Source organism: Lycorma delicatula, chromosome 6 (assembly GCF_047948215.1).
Source record: "Lycorma delicatula isolate Av1 chromosome 6, ASM4794821v1, whole genome shotgun sequence".
NCBI lineage: Eukaryota > Metazoa > Arthropoda > Insecta > Hemiptera > Fulgoridae > Lycorma > Lycorma delicatula.
In genome coordinates, this window is record NC_134460.1 from 10,234,468 (window position 1) to 10,250,463 (window position 15,996).

Sequence of the window (15,996 nt, forward strand, 5' to 3'; positions counted from 1 at the left end):
TATGAATTAAAGAACCTTTTTTTTTTCTTTTTTTTGAAGTGCGATGGGTCATTAGCCCAATGACCAAAGTAGTCGATGCCCCTAAAAACCTCAAAAAAAAAAAAAAAAAAAGAGGTTTTAAGGAAAATATGTACGAGCCGGTGAAAGAGAGAGAGAAGGTGAGAACGATGAAATATTGGAACAGTTGTTTGGAGAATATGATATTGTTACAAAGACGAAGACTGAAAGAATTAGATGAAAGGGAAGCGATTGGATCATGTGAAGGATGCAAATCGTGTCCTACATGGGCTACAGGATCGATCGACAAGTAGGTAATTAAATAATAAAGTAATTATTAAAAAAAAAAAATGGCTAATATATGTAAAATTCTACCTTTATTAACGAAATAAAGCAAAATAAAAAGTACAACAATTTTTTTTTTATTTATGAAAAATAATTACATTATTCATATTAATAAATTAGTATCAAAATTTTTTTTTTAATTTTTATTTAAACAGTACAATCTTTTCTTTAAAAAATTTATTTACTCGTTATATAATAGAAATAACTTTTTTGTTCTTTATTTTTATAAAATATTCAATAAAAAATCATTTTGTCAAAATATATACATTATTTTTGTATTTTTATTGTTATCTATCTACCTGTATTCTTATATATATATATATATCTACGAATATATATTCATATGTCAATTTTTTTTATTGCCATATTTTCTTATTTTTATGTTTCTGAGTTAGGCGATAAAATTCAGGTAACGCATAATGAAAATACACTTTATTTAATTCCTTTGTAATTTTTTTAATAAATTTTTCATCCGATTCCAACTCTATTATTTCTAATCCATTATCATATGGCGCATGTATAATGTAAAAACATTTACGAAGTTTCATAATCGCTAATCCAATTTGAATTTTAGTAAAGAAGCGGTGAGTTTTTTTAATTTTGTATTCGTTATTTACGATTTTTATAAAATTATATTTTCTAATAACGTTAGTTAAATTCGTTTTTCGACCGTAAGTAGGAGATGTCAGTTTGATCATATAAATTTCACCGCGACAATATGTTAACGCGTGAGAATGATATATTAAATACGGTGCGTTTGGATTCACTATATTTCCAGCTGGAAGAATTGTACACCCTGTCTTTTTAGTAAATTCCCTTAAAGCAACATCATTAGTTATTTCATTTTTATACGGATCTTTATACGAAGAAGCAATAATATTTAAAATTTCTGGTGTATGTTCCGGTTTATGTTTGTTAGTATTATTTTTTTTTTTCGTGAACGTCATTAATTTACAACCGCTTATTTCATTTAATCGTAACGAACTCGGATTGTAAGATTTTTTAAAAACTTGTGGAAAAAAACTATCTAAAAATATATCAAATCCTTCTTCTTTAGAAATAATAACGTTATCGTAATAAAATTCGATTAATTTATTAGAACAACCAGAAGGTATAAAATGTGGAAAAATATCGTCTTTAAGTATTTCTGGTGTCCTTTCCAGAACGCCAATATACGTATGAAGAGCAGTCAATTTTGACAAATATCCGACGCTTTCTGTCTCATTTGTTAATACTTCTATTGCATTTATTACACCCTCGTTCTTCTCTATATCGTTATTTACTCCATTTTGTTTTTTTCCTAAAATTATCAGTTTTATTATACAGAAGAGGGAAAACAGATTACATTTAGTATAAATATTATTATTATTTAAAATTAAACTTATTATTTAACTTAAAATTAACATATACGTATCATCTTGTCGATTATATAAGTAAATACTCGCGTATTAATCTACACACGATTTTATTCGTGGAATTAAAAAACCAATCGCCCAGGTACATTATTATAAAAGTAGGAAATAAAGTAGTGGTGTAAGCAAAGAGAATACAAGGGCGCAGATCATGGCCATCTGGCAGCAACAGGGGAGGCGAGCCGGGTAGGACGATGGACTACGCGTCTGATTCCGGACGTGAGTGCTTGCGTGGGGCGTAAGCATGGTGAAGTATGATACTGCCTTACTCAACTACTTTCTGGCCATGCGAATTTTTGATAGCTATCTGCATCGCTTCAAGAGGAGGAGAACGACAGTTGCAGGTACTGTGCGACAGCTGACACAGCCGAACACACCTGGTTCGACTGCGTCAGGTGGGAGAACGAGAGACGTCTGATTCCGGCGGCCGTAACACCAGATAACGTTGTCAGACACCTGCTCCAGAGTGAGAATGGATGGAGGGAGGTAGAGAGAGTGGCTGGTCTCGTACTAACAGCGAAGAGGGAGAAGGAACCCCCTTGACTTGCACACGGCCCTCAATGTTATGAAAAGCGTAGAAATGTGTTTTAGTTTTGTATTTGTTAATGTACTTTTTTAGGTTAGGAATTTATGATTGTATTATGTGTCTTTGTCCGTGTTGTTGTTTGAATATGCTATGCCGGATATACCGATAGACATGGAGTGGAGGGATATTGTGTGCGGTGCTCTACCGCTGACGTCGAGGGGGACATGAGGCAACAAGTAATGAGGGGTCATGGGAATGCGTGGGGGATGATGGCACAGAGGACCCTCGAGGTGTGCATGGGGGGACGGGTAACTGTGAAGGGCAAGCGAAATGCGTGTCTGGATCAGGTATAATAGGGACGGAAAGGGTAGCTCCCCTGCGGAGAAACATTCTGATCACCGGAAGAGGTGATTAGTATGTTTTCGAGGAGGCACGGGAGAAATTGGATGTCCGAGTTCGGACGAGCTAGGGAGGACAGACTGCGCTGCCGCGACACTCTGAGGCGACTGTGTTAAGCTTTTTAGCGTGGGCTGGTCGTCTTGGGGGTGTTTAAAAAAAAAGGAGTAGATTATAAAAAAAATTATTTTATTATAATTTTATTTTATTTAAATTATTTTATTTTTTTTTTTGTCATCAGTCATTTGACTGGTTTGATGCAGCTCTCCAAGATTCCCTATCTAGTACTAGTCGTTTCATTTCAGTATACCCTCTACATCCTACATCCCTAACAATTTGTTTTACATATTCCAAACGTGGCCTGCCTACACAATTTTTCCCTTCTACCTGTCCTTCCAAAATTAAAGCGACTATTCCAGGATGCCTTAGTATGTGGCCTATAAGTCTGTCTCTTCTTTTAACTATATTTTTCCAAACGGTTCTTTCTTCATTAATTTGCCGCAACACCTCTTCATTTGTCACTTTATCCACCTATTTGACTTTTAACATTCTCCTATAGCACCACATTTCAAAAGCTTCTAACCTTTTCTTCTCAGATACTCCGATCGTCCAAGTTTCACTTCCATATAAAGCGACACTCCAAACATACACTTTCAAAAATCTTTTCCTGACATTTAAATTAATTTTTGATGTAAACAACTTATATTTCTTACTGAAGGCTCGTTTAGCTTGTCCTATTCGGCATTTTATATCGCTCCTGCTTCGTCCATCTTTAGTAATTCTACTTCCCAAATAACAAAATTCTTCTACCTCCATAATCTTTTCTCCTCCTATTTTCACATTCAGTGGTCCATCTTTGTTATTTCTACTACATTTCATTACTTTTGTTATAATTATAATTATTTATTATAAATTATATTATTATAATTATAATTATTTTATTATAAATTATATTATTATAATTATAGGGGGTTCTTTATTTCAATTGTGGCTAGAAAGTCCGGCTTTATTTGAGTTTGTCAACTATTCGTTTTATGTTGTAAACATTGGACAGAGAATAGAATCCTAAATCCCATCAGATTATGAAAACGAACCGGCGACCCTATCATTAATCAGGATGAAACTAACAAGGTGAGATTTGTACGTACAGAACTGAAAATGATGGAAAAAAGAATTAGAATAAAGGAAATGGGTGGATGACCAACCATCAGAGAAATCGCTATTCGAAAAATATCTTATCACTAAGCACGGCTGCCGATCCATCATTTTCCTTAAGGAAATAAGGATTTTTTAAGGCCTTTGCGGCAAGCGGATAGAGTAGTCCCTCCTAGGATAAGAATTGAGTTATTTAAATGTCCATTCTTAGGTCAAAAAATATTTAATCGCTTACCAAGGGAATTTAAATCCATAGAAGACTTTTCACTAACAATTTATGAATGGTTGTTGTCAATTAAAGATGTAGAGAGTTTTTAACTAATTGGCCTGTGATTCTGGGTGGAATCGATGACTAAAAGTTTCATATTTTTGTTATCATTATTTTTCTTTCAATTTTATCTAGGATTTAATTCATTTTCAATTTTATCACTGTATTCTTGTATTGTATATATGGTTCTGAGTTATTTAATTTGTATTATATAAATATAATCTTGTCACTAGCTGAAATTTTATTTCTGCAAGACTTATATCGGGTAATTAATTTTTAAATCCACACTTGACCATTATTATTTAATAAATGATTAGTTTATTACTTTACTCATTGAAAGATAATGGATGGTCACCTCCAATACAGTTATTACTGTAGGGGTATCTAGTTCCACAAGATAATGTAATAATGGTTTACTTTTATTATTTTATATTGTTTGGCTGTATGTCTACCAAGCTTATGTATTAAAAATTTGTAACTGTAAATAGTTTTATTTTCATTATTAATCTGTTTATTTTATGGAATAAAAATTATTATTATTGTTTTTACTGCAATGGAAGCTGAATATTACTGATCACCATTTTCATATCGATATAAAGAGATTCATTATAAAATGAGGAGTATTTATTGCTTAATTACCAATATTTTTTATAAATTGTACGATTTTATTGATATTTATGAAAATATATTTTAAAAATAAGTACTAAAAATAAGAAATCCGATTAATAATTGCAGATATCTACCTAAAATAATATTTAAAAAAAAGTTAAGCAAGTTTTTCTTTCTTTTCTTACAGGAATTTTTTCAGGATACATCATATTTAATTATTTCTGGTGTCCTTTGCTTAAAATACATATGAAGAGCAGTCAATTTTGACAAATATTCTGCGCTTTTTGTCTCATTTGTTTATACTTCTAGTGCATTTATTACACTTTCATTCTTCCCTATATCGTTATTTACTCCATTTTGTTTTTTTCTAAAATTATCAGTTTTATTATAAAGAAGAGAAAAAAAAGAAATATATAGAAATAAATAGGAAATAGAAATAATATTAAATTTCTAGATTTTATATATATTTGGGTGTTTGTTAGTCTTGAAAGGTACTGTAATATTTGGGTTCTTTGTATGTTGTATTGTACTCGGGTGGTTATTAGTTAACTAAGTGGAAGCCATTAAGTAGCATCTCATATAGTCAAGCAAGTTTCCGACTACTACGTAAAATCTAGAAGTAATATCAAATTTCACATCGCTGACTTAATATACTAAATATATGTCTACTTAACTTAATATATACTAAAATATGCCTGTAAGAAAAGAAAGAAAAACTTATTTAACTTTTTTTTTTCGTTTTTTATAATTAATGTAGGGAGATGTGTACAATTAGTAGTCGGTTTTTTGTTTCTTAATGCGCTAGAATAAAAAGAAATAAAAAAGTACCGTAGAATCAAACATCATATGTTCTAAAAACGTAATTTTTCGGAAATTGCAAAAAAATTATTTAGGTACTTCCTAAAGCAAATTAAAAATAAAATTACACTATTTTTATGTAATTTCGGTTGAATTTTTCAATTCTTTAATCAAAATGTTCAGTTTCTCTATAGTTTAGATTTTATTTATGAACTAAGTTTGAAACTAATTAGTTTTGACAATGTGCAGAGGTGTACAGTCCATTATTTATTTAAATGACTTTAGGTATTGTATAAATATTGTTAAAATGTACTTTTATTTATAAAAAACTACACAGAGAAATAAATCGTACAAACCAAACTAATGAACATAACCTCCATAGCTCATTAGCAGAAATGACGGCCTCTGATTGGCTGTCAATACAGCTGCTGTGAAAATTAATAATATCTTCCGAAGGAACATGTTAACTGTCACTAACCGTCAACTTAGGCCTATTTTCCGTACGAAACAGCGAGTTTTGATTCTAACCATTAATATAATCGAATTCTACGATTTTCCAATGCTAATGGAAAGCACTGCCATCTAAATTTTCGATTTTTTGCAACATGTGATGTTTAATTGTAGCGTACTCAATTATTTTATTTAGCGCTTTTTCATTATTTTACCATTTTACTTTTTTTTAGACACGTTGTTTTATTTATTTACTTTCAGAACCACAGGATCTGATCTATCATATACCTATCATTAACAGCGATGCAATGCAACGCATACCGGCAACATACAGCGCGCAGGCGGGCGCTAGCAGCGATGCATTCCTGCTTCCTTTTTCTGAGCAAATTTTTCGCTTATATCAAGAGAACGATAAATTCTTCGAGAAAATCACAAAAGGTGTTTTTTATCGTTTTATGGAATACCCTCAAAAAGTCTGAAAGTAACATAATTTTTAATATTTGTCCCCAGTATAGAGTCCCCCTTTCTAAATTAGACAATTAAAGATAGCCTATGTTACGTCCAGCCCAAAGACGTGTTACTATCCAAAAGTTGATTGTAAATGGTTGGATTCGTGAAGCTACAGAAAGGAAGAAACAAACAAACGTACTAAGTTACAAACGTTACAACTCATCGTATTCACTTGGTCGAGTAATAAAATAAATGTATTAGAATTTAAAATTCAATTCAAATTTCGTTTCCTACGTAAAAGTACATGAAATAAAAAGTTTCCTAAGGATTATTCCGTTTTAACAAATCGTCAGTTTAATTCATCAACACTTTATGTAATATCATGTTAATCCAAGATGAAGCCATTCTTTTCTTCATTGTAATTTAATTTTTTTCCAAAATATTTATTATAGTTGAATATTGAAAAGGTTTAAAAGCTTTTCGGTTTATAAATAAACAGAAAATATTTAGTATCAAGTGCATTTCAGAAAATTATTTTTAAAATTTTTTATGATTTTAGTAGTTATGGGTTAAATTATATTCTCCATAAATTTTTTCCATGATGAATACGAAAATGAATAAAAATTAGTTGAAACGCATCCAACTAGGTGACCTTCGTCTGTTCAGTTGTAATAAATAATTCTGCCTCCGTACGTATAAAATTTTATGGCTCAAAAATCTCAAAAACTACTTAATCTCCATTGAAATTTAAATATGTTGTAGTAATGAATCTAAAATTGTACGTGTGAAGATTTTTTGAAGATTCGTTTAGTTTTTGAGTTACACTCAATTTAAGGTAAAAAAAATTTAAAGCCGGGCAAGTTAGAAGCGTAGTCCGTTATGATGTTGCGAGTTGGAAGGTTAATATTTCTTTATCTGCGTATCTATTGTTAGTAATATTAAACCAAATTAAAAAAAATATATTGAAATATTAAAACCAAACTAAATTAACGAAGAGTCGGTCTTGCGCAAAACTGCGAAATATTTTATAAAATATTTTGTTTCTTGTATTACTACTGTTATTATATTTTTTTTGTAAAGGACAACATTTACATAAAATCTTTTTTATTTATTATTATTATTAACTTTATTAAAATGCGATTTGGGCCGTAAATTTATCAAAAAGGTATCCATTTTTTCCCACGAATTAAGATACAATACAATATACTATAATACTATAATACAATATTTTACAGTACAGTTTGCTTCTAAATAAATTAATCTGATTTTACGAATAATTGTTATATAATCTGAAAGAATCCAAGATATTTACTACAATTTACTTTTCTGATTGAAATCCAATGATGTTTACTTACCGTGTTCACGAAACGAGAATTTAAAGGGTGTGTATAGAATTTATTTCTAGGATCACCGAAGTAAGACATATTGTATAATTAAAAATAACGGCTGGATGATTCAATCAAAGAAACTTTAATATTTGAATTTAAACATAATCTACCAATAATTATATAAAGGAAATGTTTTATTAAGATTTTTTATCATTTCGTAACTAATTCTTAATCTTTTTTTTAATGGTATTTTAATCTTTTACAATATATTATCTAATAAATAACAAAAAAAAGATAAATTTATAATTTAAAACGATGATATATATTAATTATTTTTATAAAAAATTATTTGTAACAGATTAGATTAGATAATACGATGAATATAAGGCCTGGGTTTTTCCCAAAAAGAGTTTTGCGTTTTGAAAATCCGCAAATAGAAAACCGATTCCGTGGAAAATGCAGGAGGCATTAAAAAAAGTCATTGTACCACTCGGATTCAATAAATATAACCCTGACTGGTTCTAAAAGGCCCCAGCATGACGCCAAAGGTAAACGGCTATTCCCATTTTCATGGTACTCATCCAGGGAAAAATTAGTAAAGGATAAGTAAAGGAAGAGATGAGAAAGAGTCTCCACAAAGAGATTGTGACGAATCAGGATAGATCACTGTTTTGCTCAGGAGAAATTTGTAACGGATAGGTTAGAAAACATTCATATATTACTTGAGGAGTGAGGAGTGAGGAGTGAGGAGTGAGGAGTGAGGAGCGAGGAGCGAGGAGCGAGGAGGAGCGAGGAGCTCCTCCTCGGTTTCCGGTTATAGTGATAACCGGAAATAAATATTTATGATATAAATTTAAGTTTTTTAATTAAAGAAAACCATTTATTACTATTAGATAAATAAATAATCGTTACATTAATAAAAAAAATTTAAAATGAATGCATTCTTATTTTAAGGGAATTTAGAAATATATACAATATTTTATATTCATATGGTTATCAGTAATTTTTAATCTAGTGTTGTAAAACAGTAAATAAACAAACAAATTCATTTAATTTTAAATAATATTTCATATTTTCAAACATTTTTAGCATAAAATTTAAACGCTAAAAAAATCTTCGATGGCTTTTTTTATTTTTCTCTAATGCTTTTCGAATTAGGCAGGGATTGATCGGAGACATAATAACCACTGAGAACTGACAATTTAAGTAAAACTATTTTAACAAAAAAAATATAATCCAACGACATGGCAATCCATTTTCCATTTTAATATTAATATGAAAGCTTAACATGAATATAAAAAAATTAACTCATATTGTCATCAATATTTTTTCAGATTCAACTTAATTAACACTCAATTGTTCATTGGATTGTTCATTTAAAAAAAGAAACAATTTAAATCATTATTATAATTATTTTTATTAATTATTATCTCGTACGTTAATCCAAATTAGAAGAAATGTAAAATTAACAATTTTTTGCAAATATTTTAAAAATTAAAAAAATATTAATTTTTTTTTAATTTATAACGAATTTTTTTTTACAATTGCATTATTATAATATATAAAAATTGTTTATTTCTTTTAATTTTTCTATTAAGAAACTAAGTTTTTATTTCACTTTTTTTTTAAGCTGAATTTTTTATCATTTATAATACCGTTTAAGAGTAATTTATGTAAAAGAGGTAGCCTGTTCAATTCGTTGAATGGTTGGTAAATATTTATTCAACATTTATCATTATAAAAAAAATGTCAACAGCTGGACATTATCATGGTATTATATTTAAAATATATCATTAAATAAAATAATATTTTACTATTTCTTAACGCTGATAATATTAGAGGTAAACTGCTCAAAATCATTATTATTAACAGTTACATGTTAAAATTTTTAATGTATTTATTTCATCATCTTTATATGTATTTTGACTTTCCACCGGTTTTAAAAATGAACTGTAATAAAAAATCTTATGAGATTATACTGAAAATTTGTATTTGAGTAGGTTTAGAGTTAGGGTTGGATAATCGATTTTTCCTCAGAACATATTACCAGATTAAAGAAAAATGTAATAATCAATAGAAACTTATATGAAAATTTACGCGCCACTATGTACTAGAATACTAATTAGATATAACTACGTTCAAGAAAAAAAGCTCAAATATTCGTTTATGATTTTTAACAAATATCAAATAAGAAATATTCACAATTTACTTTTCGCTTTAAAACAAATTACTTTGTTACAATTTTTTAAGTTTTAAACTCTTTTCTACTTAGATTCTGATTTATTTGATTTTTTTTAATTTACGAATATTTAATTAAAATGGATTTTTTTTTTCAATACTTTTGTTTGTAGTCGCACCAAGAGTTAGCCATTAGCGACTTATCAGTAAAATGTAAAGTTGTATCGGTAAATTTATAGTCTTGTACAAACTCAAATCGACTACTCTTGAGATAGGTGGTTAATTGAAACCCAACCACCAAAGAACAGCGGTATCCACGGTCTAGTATTCAAATCCGAATAAAAGCAACTACCTTTATTACGATTTGAACCTGAGAACTTCGACTTCGAAATCGGCTGATTTACGATGACGAGTTTACCACTAGACCAACCCAGTGGGTTTATTTATTTCTTTTATAATAGAAACTGTTAAAAAATATATAATTATGGGACAAAATTAAATAATTAACGAAATAATTAATAGCATTTAATAGTAAAAGATAGAGAAGATAAGTTGTATAAACCTGAAATCAAATCTAATTAATTTCATTGATAGCGTAGTTGGTGCAACTACCGATTTCATTAATCTGTTAATTGTTTAATCGAAATAGCATATATTTTTTTATTATCATAGCATATATATTTCGTTATCAATGAAAGTAAAAAAAATATCATCGTTAAACCAAATAAATAATATTTGATTTTCACTGTAAATTTATTTATATATTTATCAGTCCACTTTCAATAAAACCGAATAGGTTTTATTTTATGAGTAAATAAGTTTTGATGTATATTCTAGATTATAATAAACTATAATTATTATATATATATATATATATATATATTATAGATAGACCAAAAAAAAAAGCAATATTTTTATTTTATGTCAAAAGTAAAACCTCTTATTTTCAGTGGGTTACAAATTGAAATAGGTTTTTTTATGACACACACATATATATATATAAATAGGTTTTATATATATATATATATATATATATATATATATAAATAGGTTATATATATATATATATATATATATATATATATATATATATATATATATATATGTGTGTGTGTGTGTGTGTGTGTGTGTGTGTGTGTTGTGTAACTTAAGTAAATAATTTTACGTTAATCTATGAAATATTTTTTTAAAATGAATGACAAAGTATTTTTTTTAATGACATTTATTTGTTTTGTTATCAGTTAAAATACTTAATGAATCATAAGAATATAGTTTACAAAATTTGTTATTCTTGTATTTGTAAAAACTAAAACAAATTTTATTTTATTTCATTTATAAATTAAAACGAGAAGTTATTTATAATATTTAATTACAACATAAACGCATAACAAAAAATAATAAAATTAAAAAAAACACTATAAAACTTACGATACTGACAATTGCATTATCTACTATGACACTATGAAACTGAAAAAAAAAATTACATCCAATATTCTTTATAATGCTCAACTTTTATATTTTATTGATCACTTTGTAATAACAAAGGAAGTAGAAGAGTATTACGATAAACGTAGAAGAGATATCTGAAAATGGAAGAAAAGGGGTGTGTATAGTGATACTAAGTGATTGGACAGGGAAAAGAAGACAAGGTAGTTAGAAAATATGTTTTGAAAAAAAGGAGTGAACGAGGAGAGAGACTCGTCAATTTCTATATAGAAAAAAATAGTGTTGAAAAACACCCTGTAAGAAAACTATCAGAGGAAAAGATGTTCATAGGTGCCAAGAATAAACGGTGCAAAATACAAAATTGACTACATAATAACGCAACAAAAATATAGGAATCGCTTGAAAATGCTAAAGCTTACCCTGGGGCGAATATAAATTCAGATCACAAACTGGTTGTTGCAGAAGTGAATATAAAGCTCGAAAAAATAGTAAATGGAATGAAAAGGAGACGATTTTGAGAAACTAAGGAAAAAGAAAACAGCAGAAGAAATGGAAAGAGTGATGGCAGAGAAACTGTGACTGGAGACGAATCAAATAAACTAAGTAGAAAAACTGAGAAAGTTAAAGTAAGATGATTCCAGGAAAGATGTGCTGTGATGGAAAACCTGGAAAAGGAAGGGCGATATGATATAATATTATATAGTATATAATATACATATTATATTATATTATAAAGACCTTATCTTTAAAAACCATTTCTGATGCTTCTTTAGCTTCAGAAACTAAAATGGTTTTATAAACTTAAAATGGTTTTTAAAGATAAGAGAGGAATAAAATGGTCAAAGAGAGACATAGAGGTAAAACAGATTTAGACTTAGATCAGACATAGAACATAGAATGAAAAAACAGTAACAGAGAGGGAAGAAGTGAAAAGGTGATGGGAAGAGTACATTGGAGATTTGTATGCGATAAAAGAAAAGCCAAGAGAAATAGATCAAGAAGTGAAGAAAGGAGCAAAGGTCAATGGAGATCAAAAGGGTTATGGTATACTACGAAGTGAAGTAAAAGAAGGTATTATATTGATGAAAAAAGGAAAAGCTGAAGGATGTGATGAAATACCGATTGAACTGTTTAAGGTTCTTGGAGAAAGGAGAGATCTTATTACTAAACTTGCGCAATACAATATATGAAGAAGGGAAGAAGCGGCCTAAGGATTTCCTTGAAACTATAAAATAATGACACTAATTGAAAAGAAAAGAAATACGAAAAAAGAGAGAAGGATATAGATCTATTGGCATAATATCTCATGCCGCAAAGATGCTGCTAAGAGTATTAAAAAAGAGGCTTTACAAAAAATTGGAGGAAGATATTAGGGAAGAGCAGCATATCTTTATAAGGAGATTGAGAACTATAGACGCTATTGGTCTGCTAAGAGTGATGTGTAGTGAGAAATGTGGAAAAGAGACGGAAGATGAATATTACATTTGTTCACCCGAAAAAGGCCTTCGACAGAGTTCAAATGCCTTTAGTAGGGTTGACTGGAGAGGGAAAGATGCCTGATAAAAGAGCTCTACTTTAACCAGAGAATAAAAGTTAAAGCGGGTGATGAGACGACAGAAAGTATAGAGACTAGAAGAGGAATTCGGAAAGGATGCTGCATCCCGCCTATTCTGTTCTGTATATCTATAAGAGATAATTAAAGGTTACTTTTATGGCAAAAGAGTAGTTGCAGTGGGAGGAAGAAAAGTGGAATATGTACGATTTGGTGATCATAAGGCGCTGGTGCAGAAAGTGAAACAAAGCTAATTGAAATTCTTAATGACTTAGATAAATCTTGTGAAAATCAAGGAATGAGAATAATAAAAAGAAAACAAAAAGCTCGGTAACAGGCGGAAAAGTGGAGAAGACTGGAAAATGAAGTAATAGAGCAGGTGAAAATATTTAAATACTTGGTCTGCAATATAAATGAAGACCTAACTTGTATCACAGAAATTAAAACGAGGATAGCTAGGAGTAAGAAAGCGCTTAATACGAGGAGAAAACTGTTGTGTGGAAAATTGAACTGAATTTAAGAAAGATATTCGCAAGATGTTATGGAATGTCTTGCTGCACGGAGCCGAAACGTGGATACTAAGGAAGGTGGACAGAAGGCGAATTAAGGCGTTTGTATGACGTAAAATGATTAATATCAGATGGTTAAATCGGGTAATTAATAATAAGGTATTACAAAGAATAAAAGAAAACGGAATAATATTAAATGTAATTGATAGCAGGAAAAGGAACCGGTTGGGATACTGTATCACAAGAAAATGTTTTAGTGGATGCGATGGAAGATTTTAAAAATATAAAAAGGAAGAGGAAGAAAAAGGTTTCAAAAAGATAGTAAAGAAAAAAGGTAATTTATTCTGGATGGGATTATGGAAAAAGGAAAATACGGAAAGACAAAGTAACTGCGGCAAGATAGATTAAGTTAGAGACTGCTGGCCATGACAAGACCTGCCGTAATGGCAGAACACAATGATTGAATGAAATTTTAATAACGTAATTAAAAAGAACTTTGATGTGAAAAAAGTAAAATATTTTTAATGAAATTTATAGTTTTTAAAGATGTTAAAAAAGAATTTCTCTACAATTATCTCTATCAAGTAGAGATTTACAATAAATAATATTAAATAAACCGTAAAATATAAATTATGAAATAAGTAATCCAGGTACAAAAGTATAGCACATCCCCAACACGGGGACTTAACATTTTTACTGACCTAAATAATAAAATTATTTTACAAATTATTTTATTTTATAAAAATCAACATAACAATAATGTAAAATTTATAATTTATGAGAAATAGCTTAATATCGTTTGAATGAGGCAATGCAAAGTAAACCGTTGGAGTTGTCGTAATTTGCTCTCATATATTCGACGTTTTTGTCCTGCTAAAAAATGAGATGAAATAAAGACCGTTTGAAAATCATTATTACACTGAGACATCAAAACGGATTTCTTAGCATAGTACTACATATAACGTAAGATCTCCAGAATCGGGTCTCGTAGCATGATCTTCGTGGTATGATCATCACAACTGCTTTCAAATTATTAAATATATCTTTAGTTTACGTAAGATATCTTCATTATTTTTATTCTAAATATTTTTTTTTGTTAGGATGTAATATTTCACAGATAATTTTCCATTAAAGAAAGTATATCAAGTTACGTTTACTTGAAGCTGGCAGGAATCTCGAAGACTTTTATTTTTTATTTTAGTTGTATAAGCTAGTTCCTTGTTAGTTTTTAATTCGTTGTTGATTTTTTAAGTCGTTGACATTAACTGGTTTTGTATCAATTAGTAAGTTCTGAGTCGTTCACTGACTCACCGATAAATTGTCAATTCGTTAGTAATCCAGTTAGTAATAAACATTACCAATTTTATTAATCTTGTTTTTTATCTTTACACAGACACACATATATGTGTGTGTGTGTGTGTGTGTGTGTGTGTGTGTGTGTGTGTGTGTGTGTGTGTATATGCCCCAATATTTTGGGTTTGTTTTGGGGTTGGGGTTATTTTGGGGTTGTATTTTAATGGTTGTTTATACCATTAAATAGGCTTATTTCCAGTGAATTTACTAACATTTTACATTAAGCTTATGATTTCATTTTACAGAAATGTATTTAGAGGAAAAATATTAAGAAAAGTTGACATCAGCCGAAGATACCAATCACTTAACGTGCTGTATCTCTAAAACTATGTAGATTATTTCAAATAAAGACAAATTAATTTTTTTTTAAATAAGTAAAAAAATCAAAATTCTTCAAGAACTATTGGTTTTTAATATATAACTTTTTTCACCTCGAACAGCCAGTCTCTAGTTCCGTTGGGGCTTCAATGATGCTTCTATTCCTGCCATTTTCTAGTAGGACATCAGAATTCCTGTAACTATCAAGTTAATAATAATCTAACAATCGATTCTTTCTAGATTTCGATATTTCTTTGTCGGTGTTATTCTGCATTTTGTCATTAAAATTGTTAATATTCAATTACGAAGCTGCCAGAAAGGCAACAGTCTGTGATGATTTGGATGCATTTCCTGTAAGAGTGGCAGATGTTAAAAACCGTCTAACAAACATAATAAGAAACAAGTGGAACGCTGAATGGAGGACTTTAAATACAAAATTAAACTCAGTAAAAACTTCTCCTTATAAATGGAAAAGCGACTTTAAGTTGACTCGCCGTGAACAAGTAGCGGTGACCAGACTTAGGTCACACGCGATTAACAAATTTATATTTGTTAACCGGCGAAGTGAGACCAATGTGCGGTGTTTGTAATAAAACACTGACAATCAAGCATCTAATAGAAGATTGTACTATATATGAGGACCTCAGAAAGAGGTTCCGTCTTACAAATAATATTAGTGCTGATCTGGATAATGGAAATGAAGAAAATATAGTTGCATTTCTACACGCCAGTGGACTTCTTAAAAGTCTATAAAATGAAAGTTTAAAACTGTGATAAAAGATACTCTAAGCGGTAGTTTATATATATATATATATATATATAAAGAAAGAAATGGTATTGATAAGTTTAATTTTAATTTTAATTTCATGGTCTTTTGAGAACCTTATCTCAAATTTTAATATCGGG

At 29.3% G+C, this 15,996-nt stretch overlaps 1 protein-coding gene across 1 annotated transcript in view; it reads right to left on the bottom strand.

The window, feature by feature from the left end:
* Positions 1-531: 531 nt before the first annotated feature.
* LOC142326558 (uncharacterized) overlaps positions 532-15,996 on the bottom strand; it is a 79,436-nt gene continuing 63,971 nt past the window's right edge. Inside the window, exon 3 of the mRNA XM_075369134.1 lies at positions 532-1,642. Within this exon, the coding sequence (XP_075225249.1) occupies positions 699-1,642 (944 nt within the window). The 3' untranslated portion in view covers positions 532-698. The remainder of the gene's footprint in view (positions 1,643-15,996) is intronic.